Genomic DNA, 15,249 nt, shown 5'->3' with positions numbered 1-15,249 from the left:
TACCTAATCATTTATTGAACAAGCTTCCCATACGGAACCAATGGAAAACAACTTGATTTTTTCCAACCACTGACCTTTCAGAACCTCTCTGTTGGATGTCTCATCTCTCCCTGTGGGCTATACCCCAGGAAGTTCTTAAAGCAGCCCCAGTGTGTTAAATCAAAATCTTGTGTTCCAAATACATCTGAAGTTTGTCTGTCTCCTATTGTACCAGGGACCCCTTAGAGAACCCAGGTTCAGTGATTCGCTAGGATGACTAATAGGATCAGCATAGAGTGCCCTCACTGTATGATTTATTATAACAAAAACATGAAAAAGCAAAATCAGCCAAGGGAAAAGGTACATGGGGCAAAGTCTGGAGGAAACCAGATGCAAAGGCCAAGTCTTCTCCCAGTGGAGTCACGTGGGATGGGACGCCCTTGTTCCCTCAAGCATGAATTGTGACAACAGCTGTGAAATGGCATCTACCAGGAAAGATCATTAGAGACCCAGTGCCCAAAGTTTCTACTGGGGGCTGGTCAGGTAGACATCTTCAAGCACATACCAAAATTGCATACTCCGATAAGAAAAGCAGGTACCATATTTTGCCGTGTAGAATGACCATATTTTTGCCCAAATTTTTGAGGGAAAAATAAGGGTGCACATATTATACATGTGTGGTATGTATCCCATATCTATATAAATGTTTTTAATTCTTTTATTTATGCTTATGCTTTAAAAGTGTAACTCTAGAAAGCAATAATGATATCCATATGCAAAATAATACCTTGGAATATGATGATCAGTTTTGTTTCTAAATATAAATAAATAAAATACGGAATTAAAAGATTAAAACAAAAGATTTTTCTCCTGAAAGTTTGGGCCAAAAACATGGATGCGCATTATACACAGCAAAACACAGTGTGTAGCGTAAATCACATTGTCTAATTTGGGCACCATCAGCCACTCTTATTTAAGGTAATGGGAGCACTCCTGAAATCTGAGTTCCTAGATATCGGCTGAAAGCCAGCCCAGCCGTGCAAACAGGCCTTTCTAAGGATACCAGCCTCAGGCCTACTCTGTTAACCCTTTTTTTGCTGGGTGTTGCCTTTCAGGAGGCAAAGGCTGTAATGCTGACTTTTGTGTTTTGAAGAGCAGTCTTTATGGGTTCCGTTGTGAACCTCTTTCCAAACACTTCCTACTGTGCCCTGGGCTATCCACCACATAGTTTCTGTTAGAGACAACTTAACCTGGCAATTAGTCTTCTTGGCTGGAGGATCCTTTCATGAATTTCTACTCAAATAGGCTTCAGGAGCACCAACTCAGCCCCCAGGAAGGCACTAGGTAAAGGTGCCCAAGCAAATCCACAAGTACCAGCCACTTCCGCCTCAGCTGCCTCCCCTTCTGCTCCCATCACAAACAGCTTGTGCCAGCCTCTGGCTCCAGACCGCACCCATGCCTGCCCAGCCTCAAAAGGCATGGAACCATCTGGCCCAAGTCTCTGTTCCACCAGCCTCTGCTTTGTCTTTGGGGTGGAGGATGGGAGGAGGGTTCACTTCTGCTGGTGGAAAATGCCCGGGGCTCCCACAGTCACCCACAAACACTCTCTTAAAAAAAAAGAAAAAAACCCCCTACTCATTAATAGCCTTCCATATCATTGTATATATAGGCTAAATATGCATACATGTGTCTGTTTACATACATAGATACAATCAATCAAAACCAGTTTAGGAGCAACATTAAGCAAGTCTTACATAGATGGCCTGATATATATCTTCAGATTAGCTTCTGTCTTAGGGTCTCGGCCTCAATTCGAACACAGGAGAAATGCCAAATATTCATGCACATTCATAAATATATTTATAAGTAAATATCACTTAATATTCAATGACTGTCTAGTTTTGCCAGTAAATGATGGTGCCAAAAAAAGGAGAAAATGGAACTTCAGTATTCATCACATCGCCCTACATGCTTCTCTCTTGGGATCTGTATATCTTCAGTTCTCCACTTTTTCCCAGCAATCCAGAAGTCAGAACTTGGAAGCAGTTCCTGGTGCCTCCTCCAGGCCAAGACCACCTGCCTCAGATCACGGGCTGCGCTTTAACTTCCAGTGTGTATTAAAGATATGGACTAGTATAACTTTGAATGCCCAGCCCGACTAGTACCTCCCAGATATAACACACACAGGTACACATGAACATACATGTGCACGCACCATGATATGGCTATGGGAGAAATATGTAACACATATTTCTGGATCTTTATAGTGGAATATCCTTTCAAGTCAGATAAGTGAAATAGCAGAACAGTGCACTGAAGCAACTGCTTCCAGAACAATCAGGTGGCTCTGAATGTCAGAGAAATGTAATTAGCACGGAGGGCACTGCTTCGGGATGATCTAAGGAGACCTGCTCAGGGGGAGTTTGCGCTGGGGAGTGGGCTGGCTGCCCATAAAGACAGTGTAGATAACAGCCCGTCCCTTTTATTTGCTCCCATGTTCCTCAAACACATTTTCTCTGGCTTTAACAAAAGAATTGCTAGTATAGTAATATAATTATCATATTGAGAACATTTTGGAAATTTATCTAATTTTAATCATCAATTTTTATAAAATAATCTACTTAAAATAATAAGATCACTAGGGCCTAGCTCAAGCTCTGGCACATAGTGGGAGCTCAATTAGTATTTGTTAACTCCATGGATTTTTTTTACTGATAATGATTCTTGCTGCTGTGACAACCTGGAACACCTTTTTTTTAATCTGATGATTTAGCTTAAGCCTCTCTTTCTCTCTGCAGTTTTAGTCGTTGTCCTATCTGGTGCTTCTATCGCTTGTCTCCTAGAGCATTGTGGATCCTATTCATCTGGTTCCATGTTTTCTTTCTGCACTGTGGGCTTTTGGATACAAGGATAGTATCCAATTAACCTTAATGTGCTCAGAGTTTAGCACAATAGTTCCTCAAATATATATTTTGAATGAAATGAATAAATGAATGAGTTGATAGATGAATGTTTATTAAATGTACCTTTTGATAGCTCATGGTGATAAAGTGAACAACTAGAATTCACTTTTCCATATTAAGTATGTGAGATCTATGTCAGAAAACACTTCCTAATAAATTGTCATTATATAGATCACACCCATTTCCTTGGGACCATCCTGTAAGAGAACTGAAGCTATTTCACAATCATTTTTGCTGTCCTCTTGCTATTTCATCCACAGTTTAAATTGGCTCCCTTGTCCTTTGTCAAGGATTTTGTATTCACAAGTTTAAGTAATATGTGTTGCTTTACTACTTTAATCCATTTACAGAGTTGACTATTTGTTAATGAACATTTTTAGGTGTAGAACAATGAATAGAACAATTTCTTACTGCCCCAAAAGATACTATCAGGAAGACATTGTGTTGGCACTTAGAAAAGGGAACATCAAAGAGACATTAAAACATTAGCATGTTTCATCAGTGTGTCTGAAACACAACACTTTGCAAAAAAGAAAAAAAAATGGAATTGATTGCAGCTTTCAATCCCAAAGATTTTTTCTTTTACTTTCCAAAAGTGAAAATAAAGCTATTTTTAATTTCTAACTAACATGCTAGGAAGTATCCGAAATAAAATAGCTAATATTATAATAACATAATTTAGGAATATATTAGTGAAAATATTCTAATTTAAATAAAAATAAGTCAGTTTTGCCTTCCTAGCTAATGGAAGTGCTATTTTAAGTCCCTTTAGCCTCACTGGTTGTTAGCAATCTCCCCCTGCTCAAAGCTGAAACTGTAAACAGACAAGGATATATTAAAAATCTTTGACCTTGGCACAATTAGGCCATGATAGTTTCTAATGAAATATGTCACAGTCTTTGAAGAACTTATAAACCTCTTTTGTTGAAAACTAACATATGTACTGCATATGGGTAACATTTATTCTAGAAGCCATAGAATCCCCATCTAAGGCACATCTTCCTCCGTTTCTCTCCTTTTCTTCCTCCACTTCCTCCCTCCTTCATATTCTGTTACTCATCACGTTTTTTATCAATTCTAAAGAAGTAAATTCCACAGTCTCCCTTAGCTGGCTAGCATTCATTCATTTGTGCTACTAATGCTTACTGTTTTCCTAATATTTCCATTTACTGTTAGGTATAAAAGCTATAGGGATATAGCTTTTGAGTCTGACCCAGTTTTACGTACTGAGCATAATGCCCAGAATAAAGCTAGAGAGAGGATACAGTCTGGCCTCAAGGAGCTCATAGATCTAGTAGGGATGACAAACAAAAGACCAGCAATTTCAATATATTGTGTCATGACTTGGCAGGTGTACAGTAAAGGCAGGCATTCAGTATAATAACTGTATGCAGAAGGAGTAACAAAGGAGTAATAACTGCACAGAGAAAGAGTGACAAAGATTTTTCATTGTCAGGAAAAATCTCCCTTAGATACAAGTTCAAACTATGGTAAAGAAACAAGCTCTCACTCTCTTGGTTTTTGCACAGCCTCCAAAACCTAACACATGCATTTTTTTTTTCAGAGTTTTACATCTTGAACTCATTTCAAAAACTTTGTCTCCAGTGGGACTATGGAAACCAGGCTAGTTGCATGCAGAACAAGTTGGGAAAGAGGGAGGAAGTGTTGACAACCTTTGGGTTAATTCAGAGCCTCCACCAGCTCATCACTGGAATCAGACCATGTGAATTTCTTGTGGGATTTAATTTTCCAGACTAATTGTCCATAATGATCAAATCATCCCCAATACACAACACATTTCCATTTATTCGTAGTTTGCAGAGATCGTTCAAACCAAATATAACAGAAAAAAGTAACAGAGCCTTTTCTGTAGATTATCAATAATATCTATCAAGCACTGCTTCATGTAAGATATTTTATTGCGTGTCTGTTTCTATCTGCAGGGAGACATTGGCCAAACTGCTAGATCTTTGCAGAAAGACTGGGTGATAGGATTAAACAAGCTAGTAAATTTTTAAACATTTTTGTTTCTCAATTACATTTATTATAAAATTGAAAAAAATCATTTAAAAATCCTCTACAATCTCATGCCAGGGTATACTCATTCAATATTATTAAATGAGGCATCTTTCTTTCAGGTTGTATTTGTTTTCAATAGCATGTAATTGCTATTTGAATTGCTATCAATGAGTAAATATTTCACAAATACATATTCTAGCAATAGAAAAGCTTTCAGAATGTCATTTATTTTGCCAGTTTAGGTAACTCCATAGAAAAACACTTTAAAGGCAAAAATAATATAATTCTAGGTAGCATAAATTATATCAAGAAATTAAAATCCAACAGAAAAGTCTATAAAATGCAAATGGATTTTAGACATATGAAAAGACACCCAACCTATATCATAATTAAACAGATGCAGATTTAAATTTTAACTAGATTCCAATTGTTCACCTACCATATTGGCAAAGATACTAGTGTAAAAAGAGGTACAATGTAATGATGTCCATTAAAATGTAAAATGCACCCATCCTTTAGCCCAGAAATTTCTCTTGGGAGAGTTAATCCTACAAATAAACTCCTGTGTATGCATGTTGTGTAGCTACAAGGACACTCAGCAGAGCACCATTAGTAATAGGAGCAGCTGACAAGCCTGTCCCCTTCTCTCCATCCTGAGTGCCCCTTTCTGGTCAAGCCCCCACTATCTCTCCAGACCTCTGATCTCCCTTTTTTCCCCTCTTCTACCCACAACATCTATAATAGCCAGAGTAATATTTTTAAACATAAATTGTATTATGTCATTCTTCTGCTTAAAATCCATTCAGTGCCTTTCCATCAGGCTAAGAGTAAGATCCTGGTTTATAAAGACCCACCTACCCAGCCTCTGCCCTCCTCCTGACTTCCTCTCATGCCTCTTCGGCCCTTATCCTTGGTGCTCCATCCACGGAGGTTTCCTCTAGGCTTCTCTGGCGCATGCAGCTCATTTGTGCTTCAGAGTCTCTGCATGGATTCCTTCCCTTTATTTTGTAATGATGGCTCCTTCTCACCCTTCAAATTCTACCTTAAATGCCGTCCCACGGTGAGGCCTTCCCTGACCACCCCTGCTAGAGTGATAACCAGGCACCCCCTCTCTAACACATTGTCCCATTTTATTTCTCTTTATATCACATCGCTACCATGGCTTTGTACCTGTGTGGTCTGTATTTATTTGTTTACATTCTTTCCCCTGTAATGTAAACACTACAAGAACAGGGAGACCATCAGCATAGTTCCCTGCTGTATTTTCACAACCAGAAAACTGTCTGCATGTGAGTGTTCAATAAAGTTTATTAAATGATTTAATACATGCCCATCAGAGGGAATGAAGTATACTATCGGATACCCATCAAATGGAACACCGTGTGGCTATTAAAAAGAATGTGGTGGTCAACAATCCAAGGATTGTCCTTTGACCAAGACTGCACCATGACCCCTGATCCACCCTGTTTTCAGATCCCTCTCTTGGTCTTCTTGCTGTTCTTGATACATTGGGCACCTGTGCCTCAGGGCCTCTGCACTTGTTATTCCTGCATCTACATCCTGCGTGCCTCGCTTCCATCACTCTCCTACTCAAAAGTCATCCACTCAGGAAGGCCTTCCCTACCACTATTAAAATTTCTGACCCTGTACTTCCCTTCCCTCGGACCCTGCTTTACTTTTCTTCACTGCACTTGTCATCTGAAACAAAAACGCCTATTTATTTGTGCACACGTTTATTATGTGCTTTTCCTGACCAGAATATCCCTTGTTGCTATTCATCATGACCTCCCCAGCAGGCAGAACATTGCTTGGCAGAGTAGCAGCTGAAAAAATATTCGATAGGTGGAGAGTGAATAAATGAATGCATTCTTGAGAACAACAACAACAACAAACAACAAGGTACTAAACAATCTGCACATAGAACACTGCTGCCGTTTGTATTAAAGAAAATGACTCATTTGTATAATCTCTGTGGAAGAAAGAGCAAGAGCACAGTAACAGAGAGAACCTCAGTGGTAGGGCGCTGAAAGGCTGAGGGTTGGGAGCGGCAGAAAGGCTGAGGAGGCCTGTGTGTCCTTATTTTCTATAAGACTGTATTTTCACCACAGACATTACTTTTTCCAAAAAAAGTAAGAAGCATGTCATATTTGACAGTTTTTCAAGTTTATGGATTTAAGGTCAGAAGGAAATCCAGGACCTCATAAATGTCACATGATAATACATGCGATAACCATTGGCTCAGCAATTTTGTAAACTTGGCTAAGTTCTTGGCTTAGCCCTATGCAATCTCTTGCTTAGATGTTCATGAAAATGTTGTGGCTGTGCAGGACACCTATAACCTTCTTGTAGAAAGGCTATGCATTCCTTAGACATAAAACGTGGGAGGAAATAGTGCTGATCTCTAGCAGAATACAGCCTTCATCATACAACAAGACCCTGTACATTCTATACAACAGGAAAAGGGCCTCTATGCCAAATATAATTATAATCTGCTTACATTGTTGAAATATGCCTTCATTGCTTAAAAAAAATAAAAATAAAAACCCTCTGCCAATAGACTGTCCATCCGGCTTATTTGCTTAGTGTTTTTCTGACCCCATCAAACAAATGTATCCTACTTTAAGAAAACCCACACTTTGAATATCAGTTTTATAGGAAAAAAACTCTAAAGAAGTGCCCCCTTCTTTAATTAGAATTCCTTTAAATATGAAAATAATGAACATTTTAACTATGATTTGATACAAAAAATTATACAGAAATTTCAGGAACATCATCACTGAAGGTACAAGTACTCAGTAATTACTTGCTGGTTGGATGAACACACCTATTGAAAATCAGCAGAGTGAAATGGATAGGAGCGCGGGTTGGGATCCAGATATCCCTGTGTTTGGATTCCCTCTGCCGTTCGTTAGCTGAGTATGACCTTCAACAAGTGACTGAACTTCCTAAAACCTCAGTATTTCTTAAAGAAATAAAATGAGTGAGTAATGCCTCCCTTGTAGTTAGTTGGATTAAATGAAAGATATAGATAAATGCAGGTAAATGAAATATAGGTATATTTTATCGTGTATTATATTTTATCATGTATTATAATGTCATGTATTATTTCCCTCATTGAATTTCTGCTTGCCTGAATGGGAGCAAATGAATGGCAAGAACAAAACTTAAGTGTTAGTATGTTTTCGGCAGTATAACATAAGTACTTATGTATCATAAACATAATTATATATATGCATAGCACCAGCACAGTACCTGGCACATAGCAAATATTTGGTAAATGGTGGTTACTATTGTGAAAAATAGCACAAAGTACTCTGAGGGTCTGAATGATTTCATATCCGTGAAGTCTAATTTTTTGCATAACATTCCAGGATATTTTATTGCACTGGAACAGGATGATTAAAAGACTGTGTAACTGAGATTTTATGGCCTTAAAGTTATGGGAAAACAATTAACAGACATATAAGTGAATTGTGACAGAGATTCAACTTGTAACAATTATTAACATGTATTGAGTGTGACAATGAGTCATTCAGCAGAGTAAGTACTGGGACTTAATATCCTCCCTGAATTTACTTCATAGTATTACCTGCTTCCTACTTTCTTAATTAAAAATATTAAATGTAAATGTTTTATTTAATTTCCCAGGCTAAAGCAGAATTTTACTTGCTTGGAGTGGGAAAGGCAAAAATAGTACAAATTGCTTCCAATTTAGAGACTAAATGAGTGTTTTCCCACAGATGGCCAAAGGTCTCTTTTCCTTTTTTTTTTTTCTTCCAATTTTCCAGCCTTTTCCCCCCTTTCCTTCTAACATTTGTAGTTTGTTTAATAAAAGTTGAGAATTCTCACAAAGGGCCTTATAAACATGTGTTATTAGATTTTAAATCTGATTTGAAAGTGCCCCTCTCCTGCTCCCTCTGAGTAAAGTGACCTTTTTAAATGGAGGGAAGTGGGTTTAGATGACAGTCATGATAAATGCGGTCATGTTCACTCAATAAAATAAGGCCCAGTGCATTTGAGGATAAATCAGTGAAATGTACAGCCCCACCTGTCTGTCTCCATCATTCATTTCCACTGTCACTTTCACAGTGGCTGATGGATCACAGTTGCTGTAAAATTAGACAGCCTTTAATCTCATTTCATCCTGATTAGCTTCTCTTTACCCTTTCCCTCTAACTCACTGACTGACACGCTAAAAGCTCACACTGGGCTGCATGTGAGCACGGAGCACAAACTTCTCCTCCAATGCCTGCCTGCCTGCGAGGGCGAGGTCAGTGTCCACCCCTAGAGAAATCCAGAAAGGTTCAGGCATGTACTCTTTGTTACTTAAAAGGTAATCAATAAGTAGGGTGCCTAATGCCATTTAAACAGATGTTTGCCCTTGTTCACTGCCCTATTTACTCTGTTTTCCTTCAGGTTTAATCCAAAATCAAAGGAAGTGGGTCTTTTGCAAAACTGAAACATTGATTTAATATAGATTTCCTTCTGATAAATATGGAGCGTTTTACATTCAGAATAATTTCAAAGAGCTTTTGTGTATATTTATAGCCTCTCAATTTGTGGTAATAATTTTAAAAAGACAGTAATTCAGGAATGAGATACTGAAATACTCTGACAAGAAATACAGCACACAAAGTTTAAAAACCAGAGTAAATATGTGTAGATAAATAAGAATACCTTCAAGTAACCTTTATATTAGAACATCAAAGACCTTCTCTCTTATTTTGGAGGTTTCAATAGTTAGCGCAATAGTTTCATTTGTTTGCATAAAGCATAACAATAGGGGTAATCAAATGAAAAAGAGGCTTAAGAATAAATCACCTATTATTTCCTTCACTTAATTTCTGGTTGCCTGAATGGGAGCAAATGAATGGCAAGAACAAAATACAAGTGGTGTATTTTCAGAGATAGGGCTGTATTATAAAGCTGGACTTCTAGTTAAAAAGAAGATAATACGGGTTTTTATTACTTATAAGATTTGGACATTGAATGGACCAAGAGTATAAAATAAATATTGGAAGAGTGGCTGTCATAAGGGAAGTTGGTTATAGCCAGTGGCCTCTATTTTTACACTCATTTCTCATCTGAGTAGATGCATACAGATGACAATCAATGCTATACGTTTACACTGGCCAGATGACACTATGATGAACTGAGCAGCTCCAGGCTGCTCATGATATACATACGTGATGGGAAGCATAAGGGTTGGCTTTTTTTTTTTGTATTTTGGAACCATCATCATAATCCAAATAATGATGGGTTAATTTTTTTCAAAAAGATGTTCAAAACATATCCAATTTTAGTTGCTCAATGAACCCAACATATATTCTGCCTCAGATGGATTCAGCAGAATCTATATGGTTAAAAGCATTTCCCAAAGAGACAATTGAGGGTTGGGGGGACCAAGGACATTCCCAAGATGACTCGCTAAGCCAACTGACCTAATTAATGGACCTCACAAATCCACCGCACACCCAATTTCTTCCACAGTATCTCCTAAATCAGGGATTTGTATACCAATGCCTTCTCCCTTGTGCAGATAAGTTCAAAAACAATGAATAGTCACGGTAAAAAAAAAAATTTTAATGATAAAATAATCAAAACTCCTAAAATCCTGTAGTGAAAAGCTCCAATGATCTGATTTGCTCTCTCAGAAACTGTACTATAGGTTTCAAAGCTTTATCTGTTTCCTATTATTTTTATTTACATATCTTAGCCTGCTATGCACCTCCTGAGAAAAATTAAAATAGAAAAAGAAATGAAATGATAGACATGTATCACCGCAAATGAGTTGGGTATAAGACAGGTGTGCTCTCTCTTTTTCCCTCTCTCTCTCCCCATTGGAAAAAGAGTGCAGAGCAAGAGCTGGCCTTGACTCATATTGATTTCCCACTGCACTGGTTTCTTAAGTGCTCTGTTGATCCGTGTCAAGCAATAAGTTCCCTGCCTGAACATGCACATCACCTCCCCATTTTTCCTCACCTAGATTTAAGGTGCCCATATGATGAGCTGAACAAGGACATCATTTTTACTACTGGTGTCATTGGGCCCAAACCGCTGCATGCGTTATAACTAGCCCTGTGTCCGTTTCCATTTACCACATGATATTATGACAGCAGAGACTAACACTGCATAGCACATGGGGTACCAGGGGGGTCCTATGCTGGTTGTGTGTGTCTCCCAAATAAAAATGTAAATGAGAACAAATACAGAGAAAGCTGGCTTTCATGGGTTTCTGAATAACACTCCCTCCCCACAGCCACCAGATTGGGGCAGGGAGAAGGGCGAGATGAGGGGAATGAATATTTGTGATGTTCCTGACAGTTTTTGTCTTTGTTACAGAAGAGCTCCTAAGCAGATAGATAGAAAATGTGTGATTGTGCTGCTAATGACATTGTACAGGAAATTAAGCGTATACATTTGGAGAAGGCATTAAATCAGCAGGACCTTAATTTAAAAACTTAAAACTGTATGGAAATTCAGCTTGCTCATTGCTGTGGAATAGAAAGCTACCAAGCACACTGAGCCTGTTTATGGAAAGACTGCCAGCAAACCAAGTTCGGGCAGAGCATCTTAATGGCTCCAAGTGTATGCAGGGTTGTTTCTTCCAAGAAGCAACCCCAGCCCTGACCATTTGCGAGTTTCAATCACTGCTTTGCAATGAGATCCCCATCATCAGGCAAGTGAGGAGAACTTAAGAATTGAAAGCAGCATGACAGGTTGTTCTTGACTAATTTGTGGAATAACATTATGTAAAATTAATCAAAAGGGGCTGGGTGTGCAGTTGCTGGGAACACATCATTGAGCCACTGTGGACTGGGGGGGTGCCCCGCTCTGCCGCTTGGCCTTCTTCTTCCTACTGACTTCATCTCACATTTTATACACTTTGGTGAAAACAAATAACTAATGAGCCAATGGGCAAGTTCTAAGATGGAAAATTTCACACATCTTTTTTTCTTCTTAATTCCAGTTATGCCGTACAACAGTGCCCACCACTGCGTTGTGGAGGTGGAGAATTTCTTGTTTGTGTTGGGTGGAGAGGACCAGTGGAACCCTAATGGTAACTATTGAACAACGTAATAGTGGCTGCTCAACAAGTATGTGTGCGGTGAAAGGCACTAACAACAGTCCATCCCATAATGACTATGGAGAATATGTATCTGTGCAGCAGGGACAAGCGAAGTAGTCAGTGAATTGGGCTGACAATTGGAAGGAGGGTCAACCACTGAGCTAGCAGAGGACTGCGCAGCAGAGCATTCACTCATTGACTGTCTAGGGATTTAGCTTCGCACTGACGCCCCCGCCCCTCTCCTTATCCATCCCTTGAGGAATGCCACAGCACAGGCGTGGACTCCCTAGAGGCAGGTGGTAAGCTGCAGCTATTTAGAATTCTGACCACCTTCTCCACCACTCTTCTCCCGTTTTACCAGTGTAATAATGCAGTTTCAATAATAAGGCAACTATCTGCAGCCACACTGCACATAACCTTCGCTGAAGTTCTTTTGCCACATTTATTACTCAAGACCCGTTTGACTTGCCCCGCTGTTTCAAGAGCTTCTTTCACAGATCATCCACCGTCCTCCCTGTTGATGTGATTATTTCATAAATTTATCGCAAAGAGAAATCAAACCCTTTAATACATTTCCCAAGCAAAACACAGGGAAAACACCGTGAATTGCACAATACGCAAAGTTATCAAGATATTTTTGGAAAGCTTGCACATGAAGGAGGAGTTGCAGTTGTAGCCTTCTGTGTAACAGAGATAATTATGACTGAGAAACCATAAAACAGCTTGCAGGTACACATTTTTACTTTAAAACCCCAGAACATCCAGATGAAATTACATATACTGCATATATTTTATTGTGAATGATCTCTTTCAGCATCTGCACCAAGGCAAATTATAGAAAATTGTTACATCTGTTCACTCTAGAAAATCTTAAAGGAAAATAACCCAGGCCACCCTCCAAGAACACTTCTTTGAAAGGAGGGGCACATTCTTTCTCAGGTCCTGCAACTTTGTAGGTTCACATCTTTAATGGTAGGAAAGGAAACAGTTCCTGGGCTTTGCGAAACAGATTTGGAACAGGAGCAAAAATGATATGCAGTACCCCTCCTCTAACTTTTCCCCTGCAAACTCCCCATTTACTGTTTAACCTGTCTTTCCTTAGGAGTGATTTCAACTGAGTAGAGTATTTGTAAGTAAACAGGCAGTGCACTGCAGAACCTTCTTTTTAAAGGCCAGATTAAAACTAAGCCATGACCCCAAAAAACTCTGGAAAGCCCTGTTTCTGATGGCAGTGCTCTCTCAGCCCACCCCTCTTCCCAGGTGGAATGAGCCTCTGTCCAAATACCAGACTCAGCGCCACAACTCAGTGTTCACAAAACTTGACGAACCGACCATTCCTATCCATTCCTATGAGACAGACCATAATCAACAATGCAGACAGCCTGCTCCCTAGGTTCACATCTCCCCAATAAGACCTGTAACTGCTTTCTGTTCAGCTTCTATCAAATGCACAGCTCAGAGGATTGGGTGAGGGAATTAGGGGAGAGTTAATGGACATATTCCTTCCTCTACCCTAGAGAATCAAGATTTTGTCTTTGAACTAATTCAGACTTCCATAAACCTGTGTCCCAGGACCTCACTGATTTGCCTTCCTCCACCCCCGAGAGGAAGAGCAATTTGCTTTAAAGCCCTCAGCGAATATGCTGTGAGAAAAAAACTATTGAAAGCACAGCCCTGCATTTCCTGTAGGGACACCTATCACCACCCGTTGTGCTCCATGGGAAGACCCACAGACACACTCTTGTCAGACCAAAGTACTGAGTCACTGTTGAAAATTGTGACTAATGCTAGTCCTGTGACTGAATGTGAATGTTCTCTTTTGCCCTAGCCCCTGAGAGGTTCAGAATTGAACTTTAGTACTTTTAGTCTCAATACGGGCCTGGTGGCTCACTCCCTCTTTCTGTGAGACCCTTTTTAAAGCCTTGGGCGTTCCACCTGCAATGCTGAGACATGCTGTCCCTGGCTTGTTTGGCATGTGAAGTCACTTAGTATACATCTGGGAAAATGCTGATGAGCCACTGAGTGGCCCTCCTAAATACAGAGAATTGTTACACTGTGAGGCAAGCAGACCCTCTTGTCAATCAGTCGGTCTCTAGCTGAGGCCTTCTCCCAGGTGCTGGATGAGGACGAGCAGGGAGGTAGCCTGTTCAGCTGCGGGCAGTTCTCCAGAGGGGGTGCACTGTGACCATGAGCACCCAACACTCACAGCAGGTAGGAAATGAGGACACCAGTCTGGTAAAGAGATCTGGACCAGCAACCGAAACACGCATTCACTGCAATCCCTTCAATATTTTCCATGTAGCTTTGTGTACCAGCCATCTGGTAAACCACAGCTGACCCCCCTTTTTTTTTAGCATTAGTCGTAATATTTATTGAGTACACATGTTTGCCAGGAACTTTTTGCTAAGCACTCACCTGATCGTTTCACTTAATCCTCACAACCATCCTGTGAGGCCTACTCCATGATTGCTCTATTTCTACCATGAAGAGACTAAGCCTGAAGAGATTAAGTAACTTTCTAGGTCACACAGCTTGCAAGAAACTGAGCTGATTCAATGTAGGTCTGTCTAACTCCAGGGCCTTAGTCTTTAAACCACGATACTACACTGTCTTTTCAGACAAACATATGTATTTGGATAGATATGAAACAAGTCATTTTTTTTCATTGATCTTGTGAAGTTAAATCTGTATTGTTTCACAATGGCAAGTGGTTCTCGCTTTCTAGAAAAAAACCTCTTCATCATTCCCCAGTTAGGAAACCAAAAAGGAAATAAATCATCTCAAAAATATGGGATTTTCATATAATACCTCAAGCAATCAAAAAGTAAGCATTTGATACCAAAATTTACAAAGGATAATAATCCCAAGAAAGCATATAGCATGTTTTAATTTCATTTCTGGCAAGGAGGAAAAATTAAAAATCCACAGGTTGAAATATTATGTATATGTCAGTTCCAAAGATGGAATCTACTTAAACTTCAGTTCTTATGAAAATGGTGCCTGAGATGCATATCTTTTAATGAAATACAAAATTGAAAATTTCAGTATTTGCTCATAAAACACAAATACATACTCATAAGACACAAATTTATTTATCAATTGTCTTGATTATAAGACCAAAATTTAAAGTTTTAAAACATGTTAGTTACTGGAAATATAAACAGGATATATTTTTTTCTCCTTAGCCATAGATATTAACTCCTATTAACTTCCTTCATG

General features: G+C 39.2%; 1 protein-coding gene across 1 annotated transcript in view; it reads left to right on the top strand.

Annotated features, from left to right (window-relative positions):
• Window positions 1-15,249, top strand: part of KLHL14 (kelch like family member 14) — a 90,522-nt gene that overhangs the window by 57,977 nt on the left and 17,296 nt on the right. Inside the window, exon 3 of the mRNA XM_054583850.1 lies at window positions 11,932-12,021. Coding sequence (XP_054439825.1) covers window positions 11,932-12,021 — 90 coding nt within the window. The remainder of the gene's footprint in view (window positions 1-11,931; window positions 12,022-15,249) is intronic.

Source organism: Pteronotus mesoamericanus, unplaced genomic scaffold (assembly GCF_021234165.1).
Source record: "Pteronotus mesoamericanus isolate MK-2021 breed Mesoamerican mustached bat unplaced genomic scaffold, CSHL_Meso_final contig_74, whole genome shotgun sequence".
Taxonomy (NCBI): domain Eukaryota; kingdom Metazoa; phylum Chordata; class Mammalia; order Chiroptera; family Mormoopidae; genus Pteronotus; species Pteronotus mesoamericanus.
The sequence above is the reverse complement of the archived record's forward strand: the minus strand, read 5'-3'. Positions and strand labels throughout refer to the sequence as shown.